Here is an 18647-nt window from a genome sequence, read left to right on the forward strand (position 1 = left end):
CAAGGCATGGCAAATCAGTTTAATCCACATTGAGTCTCCTTATGTGAACAGCTTAAAACCTCAACATAATACTATCTTTAATTATTCTGGAGTAGCATTTCTTTTTTAATTTTTTTTGTTAGAAAAAGATACAACAGCTTTAACACCACAGCATTAGTATTGTTTTAATATTTCACCTTTCCAGTCCAAAATGATTAAAATGAAATCAGAAGATTTTTGGCATATTTTATTCCATGTACATAAAATGTGTCTATCCAAGTATCATATTACAATTGACAAGAAAATGATAAAAGGTGTGCTTCATTTCTCTACCATTACCAACATCAACAATACTTACAGTATAATCTGGGTTATCAGAACATGTGTTGCCTGTCTAGACTATTCTGAGTCCCCATTTGCTGTCAAGCTTATCATTATATCATGCCTGACAGAGTGAAATGAAGGGCAATAACTCTGGGAAATCAGACTGGTCTAGAAGAAAAATAACAGAAATAATAACACCAATACTATCTTTTGTACATAATGTTGAATTCTATATTCAGTAGACTGGTAAAGAAACTGAGATAATTTGCCCTATAATCAACAGATCATTTATGACTTTCTTTGACAGAAGGTAAACACTTACATCATTATTCAAACCTACAAATCACTTTTGTGATAAATGTTTAATCTTACAAGCCTATATGTACAATTCACGTCACCAAGTGAGCTTGATCAATATAATAAACATAGGTGGCGCGGACTTCCATTTCACATCTAACTGAAAAAGTACCAAAAATTAACATGAGACATTGGGCCCACACACAAGGAAGCTGGAGAGTCCAGTTACTGAAGATCTACTTCAATGAAGATTTAGAATAAATACAACATTAAGGAATTCAAAAGCTATCCAACTTTACAAAGTGTTAAAGATCCTTTAGGTTTAGATATATGGTACCATGACTACCAGGACCTTCAAGAAACAGAATTTTATATCTTCATTTTTATCAATACTATTTGTATGTCAAATACAAATCTGGTACCCGGTATTCAAAATTGTGTCAATTTTTTTTACACCACGATTTTATACAAGCTGATGTGATACTAAGCAGTCCATTCCGAATTACATTTCAAGTCAAGAGCTAAAGTTTGCTTCAATACTCCTTCTTATTACTGTTGCTAATGTACACAACAACCAATAACAATATCTTCATGGAAAGTGTATCAGCTTCAATCACTTCTTTCCTTAGAAATTAGTTTCTTACTTAAATATACAATTATCTCTAGATAAAATCCATCTTTGCCTCAGGAAGGCTTTTTCTAGCATCTTGTTTAGAAATCAAAACTGTTAAAGTTTTCTTTTCCTAACAGAAATCAGTTTCCATTGACAATTGGAGAAAAGTACTGAACTGATAAAATTTGACAGAATCTTTAATGTCCATTCACACTGAGAGGTTTTTAATGAACCTGTTTAGGAGGACAACACAATTAAACATGAAAGACAAGGAAGTTATACTCTGTATAATGCTATCTTAATTGGATGTTCTGGTATTGATACTGACTTGTTATAATTCATACATGGACTGATTTAAATTCTCTGCATATTGATTTTATAATTTCTGTTTAATCCTGGAGAGAAATCAACTAAAACTCTTCTAGTTAATTTTTTCTATCAAACAAAACAGTAAAAAAAATCACAGCAATATTCTTTATATCCATTAAAGAATCACAACAATTTATCACTTACTATAAAGCATTGGTATGTACACTGTACATGTATAATTCATGTAGTGTTTCACTGAACATATACACATGTACATATTTAATAAGTTTATCTTATTACTTTCATTTTTTCATTTGAATTGAATATTATTTACAAATCTCTTTCAGCACTTTACAGAAACATGTTCATGGTTCAAATGATATTAAAACGATTTATTCTGAGTTACAATAACCTCTAATCATATCCTTACATATATTCTATGAATTATTCTAAGACAATAGATTTGTCATCTCTAAAAGGATTTGTCAATTAACATTAACACCAACTAAAATAATACTCAAAACACATTAAGTAACATATTTTTCTCCTTTATCAATTTATGTCTCATTATAAAAGAAGATTTTGGAAAGTTTTCAAAATATCTGTTTTGAAGGGTAAAGGAAAAAGTAGCAATATAGACTTCTAAATACTGTATTAGCTCTCTCACCTGTAATATGATCCCAGCCTATCAATCATTCATCATTTCTATACCACAAGTAACAACTCAGTTAAGCTTTATTGCACTGTGATCCTCATGCTTTCAATGTGGAGGTACAAGTGTAATAGATAGACTTTAGAAAAGTCTCACTCTGACTTGTGTCAGGAAGTTTTTTCTTGTCTGAGTTACTTCCCTTGTTGAGAAAAAATGTTTTTTTTCTTCTTAGAATTACTTCCCTTGTCAAGTTAATTATCCCTTGATCTTTATACTATACAGACTTGTAGAGTTTGTGAGTATGTAGATTCTGATTCTGAGACTCAACAAGATATGTTTCATTTAAAATTTGTATGTTGAAAATGATGTAAGTATCTATGTGTATTTCATAACTGTGGCTATGGCTGCTGTGAAAGATTGAGAGATTGTTAAGCTTTTAGCAGATATGATTTACAAAGAAAAAAAATTTCGACTGAAATCTGAAATCTCCAGACCAAATGTCAAAGGATAGTGAACCGACAACACCACACATTAAGCTTTCTCCATAAATTGATAGACTCAAATAATGAAATGGTAGCATTTTCATAATCATTCAGTTCTTATAGAGGCTAACAGGCTTTAAAGGTCATCTGACTATAAAGACCTATATATAAAAAAGGCCAAATAGGCCTAAAATAAATGCTAAATTGCCCAATATCAAGACCCTTGTCCTTTTGGTTTTTAAGAAGAACTTGAATACATATTTCAGCACATTTGAGAAAAAATGTTGAACATTTTAGCATATTTGACCACTGTGACCTTGAAAGGTCAGTCATATAAACAATCTTGATAGCCTTACATCCCATCATGTTACAGGCCAAATACCAGTACCTGAGCCTTCCGGTAACTTAGAAGAAGTTATCTGAATTAAAAGTTTACACATGATGGACCGCGGAAAGCACTTGATGCATGACGACAGACGAAACATTATGGCCTTAGGTCATCTTGACCCCTCAGGTCAGATGACCTTATAAAAGTCAATCGTGTGATTGTTTATCAAGTGCATAACATAAATGACAAACAGAAATGATATTATTATATGTATACAACTTACTTATTACAAAGTCTGCAAATACAATTAATTGTGAACATTAATGACACACAAAATCAATAGTCACCAAATGAAAGACAACTGACAACTTTTCGTCAACAGCATGTGAGAAAATGCATAATCAAATGCTCACAAAGGCATGTGTACAAATGCAATTACCAACTGTCCACTGTGTGCACACACCAGTAATGTCAAACACAAATTGCAAAATCTCCAAAATTTAAGACGTAATCAGTTCCATATCGCAGATGAATAAAAATTCCACAGTACTCAATAGAATTGGACTGTATGGAGAATAGGTCGCTGTGCTCTAGCTTCAAAATCTTGAACAATTTCATCCACATCATTATCAAGGTCATCTGATTCCACCAGCTGAAAAATCAATTATATATCTCCTGAAGTAAAAATCAACGAGATCAGATGAACGTTATCAAGTATCATGTGACTTTCATACAAAGTTTTGTATACATTATTGTTACTATATATGAACTTTTGTCTTACGATAGTAAGAATGTGGACACTAGGTAAACTTATAATATATATATAGATTTCAGATAAAAATGTTACACAATCCAAGCCATCAGAAACCTTACATGGAGTTATTGTGAAAGCATGAATTCGTCAACAGGCTTATTTCCAAATTGATATTACACTCAAATTTGATTGTACCAAAATAAATATGTTTACATTACTTAATTTCAATCTTGTCTACTATTTTACAACAAAGAAACAACATTATTTCTTTCCCAAAATTAATATTACCATTATCGTATCTATGTCTAAACATGAACACATATGAAAACAGACAACATAATTGGCACTGTTTTTCCACAGAAATTTTTAATATCCAGGATACTATATAAAAACCAGTCTGTATACTCACCATGCCTGCCAAGTCACAAATCATGACAGCCCCAACAGTTGCCTCCTCATGGTTGTCTTGAATATCTAGGTTGATGATGTGTACAGGTTCACTCTGATCCTTTATACGGTTTTCCAAATCTGTACAACAATGCAGAGTTTACCACATGAGTTTTCAGTAGAAAATAATGGAAACAGCCCCCTTCCTTCAGTAAACAAAGATTTATTATATGTTTGAAGGACATTTGATCAGAAAAATTCAGTTCTTATATATAAACACAGGCAATGGAAAATGAAGCAGTTTTCAGTGTTGTTCACATGTGTAGTTAATTAGATGTCAGGGCAAAATGTCCAAAACAAAAGCTATTACAGCAAAACATCTTTTTGACATTCAATTTATAGTGACTTAAATGTGTCCTTGAAAATGGAAAAATAGATCCCCTCAAAAATATCTCTTGTTGTAAGGTGATATTGATTCACACATGACTTACCATCGATCACTTGGTCATACACACGCTCTTCACATGTAACAATGACATTGAATTTTTCCATGCAGGACTGGAACCTTTCTGGTTTGGGTTTGATCCGTCGATTTCTGTCCAACATGTGTAGGATTCCATTTTGTGTATATCTGTTCATCTGAGTTAAGGTTCAAATGGAAAAACATACCAAGATTCCCCTTGTTACATTTAATCACATGCTAATACCCAAGTTTCCTCGGTATCCTTAAATGGGTGTTTAGACATTTTGATGAAGTAACCAGGTTAAAATGTCTAACAATAGGTGTAGATACCAGCCAAAACTCAGACTTGCTGATTCCTCCTTTGAAGCATATCCGAAAGAAACACAACATGTTGTTATTAAATAAAAAGTTATTTCGTTGACATTTGATAATACAAACCAACATAATATCTAGTGACCAAAAATGATGTCAAATGGCACAACAGGACTCTGGTGGCACAAACAAATATGTTACCAAGTGGCACAGACCAAAATGACCCTTGTGGTAGTGGCAGACAAACAGGACCCTTGTGGTAGTGGCACAGATTAACAGGACCCTGGTGGAATATCTGCTGAAGTAAAAGTCAGCAAGATCATATGTATAAGCAATCAACACCAAACTTAAGATTTATCAAATGTCATCATGTGACCTTCATACAAAATTTTGTATACATTATTGTTACTATATATAGACAATTGTCTTATGATAGTAAGAATGTGAACACTAGGTAGACTGATATTTCAGATTTAAGATTTCAGATAAAAATGTCACAAAATCCTAGTCATCAAAAAGCTTACATGGAGTCCTACTAGAGTGACAAGGACCTAGCCTCACCATGAACAGAAACAACTGTGTTGATGAATCATTTTTGTACTTTAATGTCAGTAAAATACACTATAGAATTATTGCTATGTGTGACATGTGTATGCAAGTTGAAATAAGTGACCTGTTTAAAGGAATCAGTGTGTGACTTGAATATATGAGATTAAATTTGTGACTTGTATATAGGAGAGTCAATGTGTGACCTGTATATAGGAGTCAATGTGTGACTTGTTTATAGGAGAGTCAATGTGTGACCTGTATATAGGAGTCAATGTGTGACCTAGATATAGGAGGGCCAATGTGTGACCTGGATATAGGAGAGTCAATGTGTGACCTGTATATAGGAGAGTCAATGTGTGACCTGTATTTAGGAGAGTGAATGTGTGACCTGTTTATAGGGGTCATTTTGTGACCTGTATATAGGAGAGTCAATGTGTGACCTGTACATAGGAGAGTCAGTGTGTGACCTGTATATAGGAGAGATAAAGTGTGACCTATACATAGGAAATTAAGTGTATGACCTATATATAGGAGAGTAAATGTAAGACCTATATATAGGAGTCAATGTGTGACCTGTATATATGAGATTCAATGTGACCTGTATATAGGAGAGTCAATGTGTGACCTGTATATAGGAGTGTCAATTTGTGACCTGTATAAAGGAGAGCGAACATGTGACCTGTATATAGGAGAATTAATGTGTGACCTGTATATAGAATTAATGTGTGGCCTGTATATAGGAGTCAATGTTAAATCTGTATATAGGAGAATTAATGTGTGACCTGTATATAGGAGTCAATGTGTTACTTATACATATAAGAGAGTCAATGTGTGACCTATATATAGGAGAGTCAATGTGTGACCTATATATAGGAGTCAATGTGTGACCTGTATATATGAGATTCAATGTGTGACCTATATATAGGAGAGTCAATGTGTGACCTGTATATAGGAGATTTAATGTGTGACCTATATATAGAAGAGTTAATGTGTGACCTGTATATAGGAGAGTAAATGTGTGACCTGTATATAGGAGTCAATGTGTGACCTGTATAAAGGAGATTCAATTTGTTACCTTTATATAGGAGAGTCAATGTGTGTCCTGTATATAGGAGTGTCAATTTGAGACCTGTATAAAGGAGAGTGAATATTTGACCTGTATATAGGAATATTAATGTGTGACCTATATATAGAATTAATGTGTGGCCTGTATATAGGAGTCAATGTTAAACCTGTATATAGAATTAATGTGTGACCTGTATATAGGAGTCAATGTTAAACCCGTATATAGAATTAATGTGTGACCTGTAAATAGAATTAATGTATGACCTGTATATAGAATTAATGTGTGACCTGTATATAGGAGTCAATTTGTGACCTGTATATAGGAGAGTTAATGTGTGACCTGTATATAGGAGTCAATTTGTGACCTGTATATAGGAGAGTTAATTTGTGACCTGTATTTAGGAGTCAATTTGTGACCTGTATATAGGAGAGTTAATGTGTGACCTGTATATAGGGGAGCTAATGTGTGACTTGTATATAGGAGTTTAAATATGTGACCTATACAAAAAAGAATCAATATGAGACATGTAAATAGGAGTGTTAATGTACGACTTTTATATAGAGTCAATGAGTGACCTGTACACATGATAGGCAATGTGTAACATTTATATATGAGAGTCAATATGTGACTTTCATATTTGTCTAGGATGAAAGAAAGACCTCTTCATGTTTTGTGCAAGCTGTGTCCAAGAATGATACATCTCTTTATGTTAGTGTGCAAGCTTTGTTCTTGTGTGAATGAGCTGTGTTCTAGAGTGTACATTTGACAAGTACATATTCCTTTTGTCAGCTGTGTACTTGGATGAATGGTTGACCCCTAAATGTTGGTGTCAAAGATGTGTGCTGGGATGAATGATTGACCTCTACATGATGGAATGTGAACTATGTACTTGTGTGAATGAGATTTTCACAAGGGTGAATGACTACCTCCTACCTATTGTTGAGCAAACTGTGTAATAATGTGCATGGTTGACCTCTACAGGGTATTTGTGTGAACATGATTTGCACTAGGGTGAATGACTAATACCTAAATTGTTGTGGGCATTGTGTTGTAGGGTGAAATGTTGATCTCTACATGTTGGTGTGTGACCTGTGTACTAGGATGAATGACTAACTTCAACAAGATGTTGCGAGTTGTGTTGAAAGATGAATGCTTGACCTCTACATATGGATATGCAAGCTATGTTGTAGGGTAAATGGTTGACTTCTACATGTTGGTGTGTGAGGTGTATACTAGGGTGAATGGCTGAACTCTACACACTAGTGTTAGCTGTGTAGTAGGGTGAAAGATAAACCTTACAAATCGATGTGTAGTAGGGCGAATGGTTGACCCCAACATATCAATATGTGATGTGTGTTGTAGGGTGAATGGTTGACCCCTACATAGTGATGTGTGTTGTAGGGTGAATGGTTGACCCCTACATAGTATTGTGTGTTGTAGGGTGAATGGTTGACCCCTACATAGTGATGTGTGCTGTAGGATGAATGGCTGACCCCTACATAGTAGTTATTTGTGTTGTAGGGCGAATGGATAACCCTTACATATTTACATTCAAATTGTGTTTTAGGGAGAATGGTTGATTCCTACATTTTGATGTGGGAGGTGTGTTGTAGGATGAATGGTTGACCCCTACAAAGTAATGTGTGAGGTGAGTGGTAGGCTGAAGGGTTGACCCCTTCATATTGATGTGGAAGGCATGTTTTAGGGTGAATGGTTGCCCCTATATATTAATGTGAGGTGCGTTGTAGGGTGAATGGCTGACCCCTATATAGTGATGTGTGTTGTAAGGGATTGGTTTCCCCCTACATATTAATGTGTGATGTGCATTGTAGAGTGAATAGTTTTCCCTTACATATTGATGTTAAGATTCATCCTGTACATTTTTGTTCGATGTTTGAGTGATCGGATGGATAAATCAGAGTTCTGAAACATGCGTATGATTTGTGAATTTGGTTCCAAGGGGAAGTTAGTCAATGTGATCTGATAAATATGGACAGATGATTATGATGCATCATCTAGTGACAATTTGTGAAATCATGTAAATGTTTGTTGGGCATACAGTAGATACCAGTTATATAAGCCAATCCGAGTTAATACGTAATTTTTGTTTGTGAGAGTGGGAAGTTATGGTTCAATGTCTGCGCTGTATGTTTTTTGATGTATGCTGAATTCTAATGCATTACTTTCTTAAAAAACTTATTCATTAATATTGTTTTCAGGTGACCTGTGTGTTTATGTATTCTGGTGACCTTTTTGTTGGTGTATATTGGTGTACTATTCGTTAATGTAATTAGATAACCTGTGTTAATGTATTCAAATGACCTTTTGTGTTCACATATTCCAAAAGTTTGTGCATTAAGGCCAGTGTGTTTTCAGATGAGCTGTTTGTTGGTGCAATTAAGAAACCCATGTATACATATATTCAACTGACCCAAGTTAATATATTCAGGTGAACTGTGTTAGTGCATCAGGTAACCTGTGTTAACGCATCCAAAATGAATTGTTAATGTATTCAGATGACTTGTGTGTTTATGTATCTAGATGATTTGTGTTAGTGTATTCAGGTAACCTATGTGTTAATTCTTCAGAATACCTGTATGTTAGTTAATTAGGGTCAGTGTAGTCAGGCAACCTATATTAGTGTATTCTGGTGACCTGTGTGTTAATGTATTCAGGTGACCTCTGTGTTACAGTATACAGCTGATTTGTGTGATCATGTATTCTAGTGACCTGAGTGTTAATGTATTCAGGTGACCTCTGTGTTACAGTATACAGCTGATTTGTGTGATCGTGCATTCTGGTGACCTGTGTGTTAATGTATCCAGGTGACCTGTGTGTTAATGTATCAAGGTGACCCCTGTGTTAATGTATTCAGGTGACCAGTGTGTTAAAGTATACAGACAACCTGTGTTAGTGTATCCAGGTATGTACTGTGTTTTCAGGTGATCCGATTGTTAGTGTACTAAGGCAGCCTGTGTGTTTTATGGCCTTTATTTCTCTCCGAGATCTCATTAGTCAATGTCATTTCAATATATTTTGATATATATCTCCTTCTATAAGATTTTTATTGTTTGACTTGTTTATAGAATTACCTTATGGAATTAAATTCATGATGTCCATGGATGCAGTAGATTTTTCAGCATCTGCTAAAGGACTGTGAAGTTTGAACAGAAGACATTAGTACTTTCAAAACATCCTATAGTGGAACACAGATATTAAATTCTTGCCGAAAACGTGCCTTTATGAATAGTGAGCTAAATGTTAAGAGTGATTATAACATTTATATCGACTTCAGTGACTGATGGAAGTATCAAAAAGTACAGAAAATAATAAGAGGACATCTTAATCTGGTTTCGAGTTACGACTGAAGTATTTGGAAAAATAGACAGAAATATTTCTGTTGATAATGTTCAACAGATGACAATATGAGATTTGTATTATACATTGAAATAGTTCAAGTGACAATGTTCAACTGATGAGAGTATCAGTTTTGTATTGAGAATGGGCCTTGACTTTTATACATGAATGTAATTGACCTTCCTCAGGTAATGTCAATAGAACAGAAGTTCTTATAAAACAACCATTAGAATATTTGAGGTCACCTTCCTTAGACAAATTACCAGTGTATAGAGTGTGCCAGATATTAAATATGGTGAATGAGGGAAAGTATGACCTTCCTAGAGAGTCTGGAGAAGTAGACTATAGTATCAGCAGCAAGTGAATGTATGTGGAATGGATGTTTGGGTCAACTTTGACCAGTAAATAATACATTGTTGAATGGGGTTCAGATGAGGTCATCTCTATTTAAAATCACTTCACTTCAGTGATAATGGTCACACAACTTCTGTAATCTATATATAGCATTTCTCACTATTTAGAGCAAATGAACAAGGTGAAATGGGATTTAATATGGTTTTCAATGACAGCATGGCTTTGACCCATAAATCTGGTCTCCGCTCATATTCAATATATGTCATCTATCCTGGATTATAACTGACTTAATTATAGTCAGAAAAGACCATGCCTTTTGATAGCAATGGTCATAGAGAAGGAAACTGGAAATGAGTAATTCATCATTGGGTATTTGCATTGTTATTGCATGAAGATATGTCTGGTAATGACTGGGATCATTGTAAAATCATGTTTTTTTGCGAGGCTCTTTTTTTGTGGTCTTGCAAAAAAATACTTTATTGTAGGTGCTTGATTTTGTGAATAGATGTTATTCTAAAAATCTACTAACACTTTAACAGTTCATGACAAGATGAATTAGTGGACTGAAAATACCCATGGAGACCATGAAAATAAATACCCATGAAATTTAATGCTATTACAGTAATTAAGAATGTGTATGATCTAAATTGATGTAAAAAACAATGTGCTGTATTTTGTAATGTGTACACAGGCTGCTGTGGATCATGAAATTTTAACTACAGACAAGAAGAGTGTGTTGTTGCCCTATGGCTGTTTGTGATGTGAACAAATTTTAACTACAGACTAGGACAGTGCTTTGTTGACATATGGCAGTGATGTGAAAGAATTTTAAGTACAGATGAGGAAAGTGTGTTGTTGCCCTTTGGCTTTTTGTGGTATGAAGGAAGTCAATTCCTGTTTTTATCCTGTAACAGACCCATGGGTAAAACTTAACTTCCTCCCCAAAACTAATGAGCAGACTTACTACTGGACAATAAATGGGTCTGATTTCTTATTTTTACTTAACAGCCATAACTTTGGCTGGGCTAATTACCAGGCATGGGCTTATTGGCGGATAAATACAGTAGTATGTAAATACACATGTATGTAATGTAAATAGATTGTCCAGTATATAGGAGTATTTTATAGTATGTAAAAAGATGAATTAGAAATGTAATGAATGAATTGTTCTGGTGTAATTTTACAGACAACAATGAAATGATTGATCAAGAAACACTGACAATGCAATATAATGACATCTGTCAATGTCTCTTTCATAGGAATATGAAACAATTTATAAAATAAGAAACATGGACGTTTTTTTGATAAATACATCAATTTCACATCCATATTTCTTTTATCAAAATCAATCAAATGTGTTTTCTTCTGCCTTCAATCTTCTCTTCATAGCTGCAACCATTTTGACAGTTCTTGACAGGTTTTAGACTTCAATATCAGTCATCAGGACCTCATCTTCAGCAGCCCAGTGTAATGAAAATGTTCCTTTGTATGGTATAGGTTTCTGAAATCAACTGCAATGCAGAGAAATCCTGCAAGACATTGAGAGTTTAGATTATAGATGATCAATCATGTTTGTTTGAAGTCGTGTGACCAATTTTTATTAAGTTAGTAAGATTTTATCAAGGTAAACTTCTATGTGGATAGCATAATCAGTCTTGGCAGAGCAGGTGATAAATGTGAGAAAATTTCTTATCTTTGCTTTTTCTTACATCACATTAAAATGCAATGCAATATTTCAAAGGAGTTTGTTGATGCTATATGCTTATATTTATGATAACAGTATGTAATATCCTATGAAAAGGCAAGGACATTCAAAAAGATACTTTGAATATTGGTAAGAAGCTCTCTGCATTAGTTTGATCTTATCATAAAACCAAAATTCTACTGAATAAAATTTAGATGGTTGTGTATGTAACAGTTATTTGTTTGCTTCCAATTCGTAGAAAAGTCAGTCTGCTACATTTGTACATTAGTTCTATCGATTGGGACCTTAATACAAGAGATCCTCAAGGACCTTGGCAACCACCACTGTATGATCTTTAGTGGACAGTCCTGATTTGTTAGATGTCTTCCCTTCTTTCCTCTTGACATGTTGTTCTAACAGAGGAAATTGATATCAAAAGATCAGGCAAACCTAACTAGAACACAACTAGGGACTAAGTGGAACCTCTTTCCAACAACAAGTATTGACAAACTTTTATTGGGAAAAACATATTGGTCACCTGTAAGCCATCCACTCCCTCTCCCCCACTCCATCCCCCCATTTTGATCAATCCAAAGAAAAGAGACGAGGAGCTAATGTTGATAACCTGGCGTTAGCGTTGGTTTCTGGTACAAGTCATGAAAGGCATCAAGAAAATGCTGTATAAGTGTACTATGCTACTGATATTTGATTTTAGGGTTTCTGTGGGTTTAATTTGGCAAGATAAAAAGGTGCATATAAGCACCAAGGGGAATCTTCAGACAAAATAAAATCCATTCAATTCCTTTCTGGAAATACCAACGAACTAATTTTTTTGTTAAAAATACAAGATGGCCACCTGTCAGCTATTGTTTTTATCTGATCTGACAGTTACAAAATCGAAAGGGTATAACTTGAGTCATGGCAAATCTTATTAACTGAAAGAAGATCCATCCAGTGACATTTGTTTCAGGATAAACCAAATGACCACAGACAAAAGGCGATATGAATTGCTCACCATGTGATGATGAAGGGCTAAAGACATCCAGAGATATGCAAGAAATCTTTATTTTAAAAAACCTTGTCTATTTGTACGTAGCAATAATTTGGTAATTAACTCTATTCCTATATCTATGCTCAAATTAATCATATTTGCTATTATTGATAAGAAATTCTGAAATTATACTCAACTATTCAAAGGGATTACATGTTTAACTTTTTAGCTTATTTTCACACATTTTAACTGTTTGTTAGATTTTCTAAGGGCCTCTATACACAAGTTTCCCCCAATATGCAATAAATATGAAGTTAGTCAAATTTTTTCAACAGTTTTTTATTATTATTATATTTTCAACAACCCAAAGGAAAGGAATCTTGAGTTCTGCCTTGAATATTGTCTTGGTAGGATCATAAGCATAATGCCTATTAAATTATGCTGTTTGGAATGGCAAGTGTGTTTAATTAGGGCAGACTTCAATTACAAAACACGTGTCCAGTATGTTTAAATGTTATTTCATCATAATTTAATCCTCTATGAATAAGGCATTTTCAATGACCTTTTTTTTTTTACTTCTTCTTACTTACCTAAGTCTTTCAATCATCGACAGAATAACAGTTCAGTTTGCTCAGTTCATTCTCCCGATTGGTAAGTCTTCCAACCGGGACAGGTCGGCTGAGGTCAAAAATGGGGGGTGGGCTTAATACCGGGCATCCCCCCTGTGCATGGGAGTTGGCAGAAAGGGGGGGTGGGCTTATTACCGAGCATGGGCTTATTGCCGGAGAAATACGGTAGTTCTTTTTGTTTGTTATCACCTGAAATTTGATTGTCAAAAATGCTGGTGTAAGAATTAACGAAGTAAAAAGAGTCTATTGGCAAATTCAAAAAAAGTGTGATCCGTTAGTATACTCTTGGTATAAAACACTCTGTGGTTTATTTACAGTATACTCCCCCATTTTTCTTTTTACATATTTAAAGTTAATCTTCAAACTTAAAATGTTAGATGATTGCATTTTAAATAAATGTGTATGGCTTTACCAAGGTTATTATGAAAATGAATTACTGATTTTAGAAAAAATGGTTTTGTTACTTAACCATGAGATTTCAAATCTATAACTGCTGAATATATTAACAGATTCAAACTGTGAAAATGATTTTGAATTTTTAAAAAAATTTTTAATCCTAGAATCTAATTTCTGCACGATATTTGTAAAACTTTCACTATAGATCCATATTGCTTAGAAAGATTGTTTAACATTGCCTGACAAACACAATGATCTAGAACAGAAATACAACTCTCCATATTGTACTGGTTGTGATTTTCGGCTATAGATGTTAACACAGGAATCTGATGTTCCTCATCATTAAAGCTACATGGTAGAAGCTTTGTCATCTATCTAAAAGATAAAATGATATTCTGTTTTATTTCAAGGATTATAAAACAATGTATTTAAACATTTTAAACTCATCCTTGAACAACGACAAAAGTCTCTTAAGTGAGAGTCTTTTATCTAAAATCATGGCCAATGAAGATGAGTGATTGAATACTGAATACTTCTATTGATCGAAATTAAGGAGACAAAGCTTATCCATGTCCTGGTATTAAACTAGTAATTTAATTCACAAAGCCTACAACTCGAACTAAAATTTACATGTTTAATAATAAATTTCATACAGTTCAATCAACAGCACACAAAAAGTTACTACCCACCTTAAAACTGATTTTCTGTAGCAACTTGTGTGTAAGCTAATAAATGCACCTATGCTGTTATAACTCTCATAAAAAGAAACAATGATGAAAGGCACATCAACTGAGATGGTTTAACCTCCAACGTGAGTATTACAAAATATCATATGCTTTGTACCTGATAATGAGGAGTAATTCTAATTTCAACATACTATTTGATACATTTCTCCTCAATTTATAGCAAATAATAAATGCATTTCCACATTAAACATAATGGGTGTCAAATGCCAGAGTATCAAGCTGCTTAAAACACACAGCATTTCCCCCCTCAAACTGATTAAAGCTGCCAATCAATATGTAAGGGAGGTAACTCTAACAAAAAATCACAAGCATATTGTGTGCAATGCAATTTAAATGCACAAGGGAGATAACTCTAACGAAATAAAATTGCTTATACAAATGTAAGGACTGTAAGCATACTATTATTAATCAATAGCCTACTACAATTTTTGTTTTTTTTTCTATGTAAGATCACTTTACTTCATAATTGCCAGACACATTTTTGTTTAGGATGGTATATGGGATACCGGTAATGATTTGAAATGCACAATTTCAATCCTTGTCTTTTTTCTGATCTTTCCTACAAACTGAAATGTGAAGCATGTTCATACACACTATGCTAAAACCAACACACAATTTTTGTTTCCAGCAGGCTGAATTTTCACCAATCAGACACACAAGCATTGTTGACAGTAGAATGAGTACGAAATCATACCACCTTTTCTCCAACTAATTTTGTCTTACTGGCAAATGCAGTCCACATAGATATGATACACCAATCATCGTCTTCAATATGTAGGCAAGTCAAGCACCTCTGAAATGGAAAGAATTTATCTTCATATCTGGTTTGTCTTTCATAAAGATAAATTCTGTTGATGAAGCAACATTTATACATATGTTAAACCTGATTTCTATGGTGAAATTTATACTTACAGATATCATTGTCAATCAGCGGTATTAATACATTTTTGCATATTTTTTCCACATATCAAGAGTGCATTGCTAAATTGAAGACAAAGCAATTTCAAACAGGTGTTCCCCTTTGAAACCAGGGCGTACACAGTGAACACCTGACAATGTACTAATAAAAGAGTGCTCGAATTTTGCTAATTCTGAAGGTTTTGTACCTTCGTTCACTAGGTAATGAAGAACACTATTGTTACAAATAATATAACTTGCTTCCTTGTTGTCTCAACATGGAGTAATATTTGATCACAACTTTACTTATCGAATGCTTTTCCGACTCAGTTGAAGCAAGTTTAATACCAGCTGTCAGCAACTAGACATCAATCATATGTGCCTCATGAAATGTATTTCCCATTAGCACTTTTCTCAGATTATTTCTGTGCAGGAGACCTATTGTGATGTCAGGATAAAATAATGAAGTGACGTCACATAGATTACAATATCATAATGGAGATGACAGCTATATCACTGACCAAACTCATTTTAAACTTTTCATTTTAATTTGCCAGAGTGTAGCTAAAGGGAACAATGCTAAGAATTGATTCATAAATGAATCATTTTCAATTCTGTATGTTGAACACAACTGCAGTTTTACTGCAGCGACATCCACAGCTCGTTTGTGATACCAGATATCCTCTTTTTTTAGTAACTCCAGGAGGAGTCAAAACCAGGTCCCTGGATAACTTAGCCGTCTGGAAATTGACAGAAAGACCATTAACCATGTGTGTACATCTGTACGATTCATATAGGATACAGTTCAGGGTTTTTATCCACTAAGTCTCTGTACATCTCATCGTAGGTGGTGTTGAAATCGTAAATATTAGGACGATCTGGTGCAGGACCTGGCAATTTGACCTGACTTCCTGTACCGAATGACTTGACACGATATCCTCGTTTGCTGTCAATAGAATCAAGAGTATAGTTATTAGGTTAATAGTGTGAATGTATTAGCTAGGGGTAGGATTTCTTTTTCTTTCAAAATTGACTACAAAGTGTTTATGTAAAATACTCATTTCAAATGAACTGTCTGTGAGTAAACACTTTATGTACACAATGCAGTCAGATGTCTGTTCCCGGCACGATCAGATTTAATGACTAGGATATGTGCCAAATGGACAGTTATATTATGATCAGGAGTGAAATGGGACAGCATTTTCATAGTCATTGGCAAAGTGGGATGGCAATGTTATGACAAGGAGCTAACAGGGGTGGAAAAGGATGGTGTTGTTATGATTAGTGACCAGGAATAGATTACGACAAACATTTTTTCAGAGACACTAACTCTTCCAATATTGATTGCTTCCTTAAATTTTTCCCATCAAATGAACTTATCCAGTGGAGTGCAAAAAAATGTATTCCTTATCAACATATTTCTGATCAGTGAACAAACTTGACTACAGTTGCATCTAAAGAGGGTCAACTTTCACATAAAAAAAAACTCTTCATTCACTATAATTTACAAATTTCATCTATAAATTCCAGGTCAAATAATAAGACTAAACTAATTTCACTCTTTATTGTCATAAAGAGGTGGAGTCATAAAATTCTACCAAAAATTTCTGAATACCCACAAGACTCGATCATATTTAGTATATAGAATGCTGAGTGAGCTAATAGTCAACATACATTTGTATTAATGACTTTGGTCCAATATCAAGGCATGAGGTTAGGTGTGATGAAATCCTTTCACCAAAGTACATACTACTGGTGATTTGTGTAATGCTATTTTGATACTAGTTATATCGCGGGTGGCAGAGCAAACTTGTTCTAGGTGACATGGGTAAAATTTAGAGTTTCTCAAGCATTTAATGAGGAAACTAAATACATTGATCTGTTAAAGGATAAATGGTTCAATATTTCCTTATATCTGTATATATTTACAACCAAAAAGTGTGAGACATGAGATACGGTAATTTCACCCATATTACTTTAATATAAAGAGGTTTGGTATATAGGAGGCAGAGTTTAAACGATGTACAAATACTTAATCTTTCAAAGTGAATGATATTTAGCCCCTAGAAAAGCAAAACCATGATCAGCTGATTAGCACCCTCTAGGCAGAAACAAGAGTATTTCAAGTACATTATGTATCAAAATTTGTTTCAATATTTTTCAGATATGTTATTGATGAAGCATTTTAAACAGTGACAGGTTTACAGCATGAAGTGGTCACTGGCACCAGATCAAATCACTTGCTAGAGTTGACTAGTGAAAAATACTGAGTGCAATGTGAGAAAGCTAAGTATATGCAATACTTATCTATATTAACACTCAACACTGAGAAATTCTTGTTATTCCTGAATAAATTTTAAAGATAATTTCTCATACGGATTTAGCTAACCTTTAAAAATAAAGTCGTAGTGCGAAAAATGCAATCGAGTTCCTTTCTTTCTCTGACATAATATATATGGTAAGCAATCAAGCACAAAAATAAATTAAAACCGGCACATCCAGCATTCCTGTGTTCTGTAATGCAAACTCTGAAAGAACGGGGAAGACATGCCGGATTCCCCGGCTTCGATTCTTTGTATATTGGACATCCAATAACTGATGGCATAAGATTATTAGTATATGTTATCAATAGAGGGATATCGGGAAACAGGCGTTGTCAAGACCTGTGGGACTCGTTCAATATGTGTATTCTGAATGGTCCAAACTCCACTGAAGGGGATGGCTTCAAAACCTACGCAGCGTTTATTTAAATGTGACATCTGAAGTTAATGGTTGATACCACTCGAAGACATCGATCTCTCACCTGAGAAAGTTATGTGCCTCCATACTTCTGTTTTGATTGCTAGAGCAGACCACAGCAAATTTCACACTCATAGTGGGGTTTGTGTCAGCCATTTCGACAATATTGCCACAACTGTAACCTACTTGAGAAAATGTTTGTTTAATCAACGCCGATTGAATATGGGCAATTTATATAATAACACCGATAACATAATAGACAATTAAATTGCAAGATTTTCGCAGATTTGGATAAGAAATTTTCTACGAATTATTCTTCTACATTTATATACTTCCGGT

The 18647-nt window shown here is 34.1% G+C and overlaps 1 protein-coding gene across 1 annotated transcript; it reads right to left on the bottom strand.

Moving 5' to 3' along the window:
* Positions 1–211: 211 nt before the first annotated feature.
* Positions 212–18645, bottom strand: LOC132549427 (RNA polymerase II subunit A C-terminal domain phosphatase SSU72-like). Its single transcript, XM_060213361.1, has 5 exons — positions 18373–18645; positions 16372–16515; positions 4617–4756; positions 4148–4266; positions 212–3636 (listed from the first exon to the last, which is right to left on the bottom strand). The coding sequence occupies exons 1-5, from the start codon at positions 18462–18464 to the stop codon at positions 3535–3537; spliced, it is 597 nt and encodes a 198-aa protein (XP_060069344.1). The 5' UTR covers positions 18465–18645; the 3' UTR covers positions 212–3534.
* Between the last annotated feature and the right edge of the window lie 2 nt (positions 18646–18647).

The sequence above is a fragment of the Ylistrum balloti genome, unplaced genomic scaffold, assembly GCF_031769215.1.
Source record: "Ylistrum balloti isolate Yb309-2 unplaced genomic scaffold, AGI_CSIRO_Ybal_v1 Utg370056, whole genome shotgun sequence".
In the NCBI taxonomy this organism is placed as follows: Eukaryota; Metazoa; Mollusca; class Bivalvia; order Pectinida; family Pectinidae; genus Ylistrum; species Ylistrum balloti.

Bases quoted from the DNA above. Each gene is read 5' to 3' on its own strand.
- LOC132549427 (XM_060213361.1), bottom strand. From the start codon at position 18,464: ATGGCTGACACAAACCCCACTATGAGTGTGAAATTTGCTGTGGTCTGC. The intron at 16,516-18,372 runs GTGAGAGATCGA...TTCTATTGACAG, and splicing joins GAGGCACATAACTTTCTCAG to CAAACGAGGATATCGTGTCA. The intron at 4,757-16,371 runs GTATCCTATATG...TCAGATGAACAG, and splicing joins GTGGATAAAAACCCTGAACT to ATATACACAAAATGGAATCC.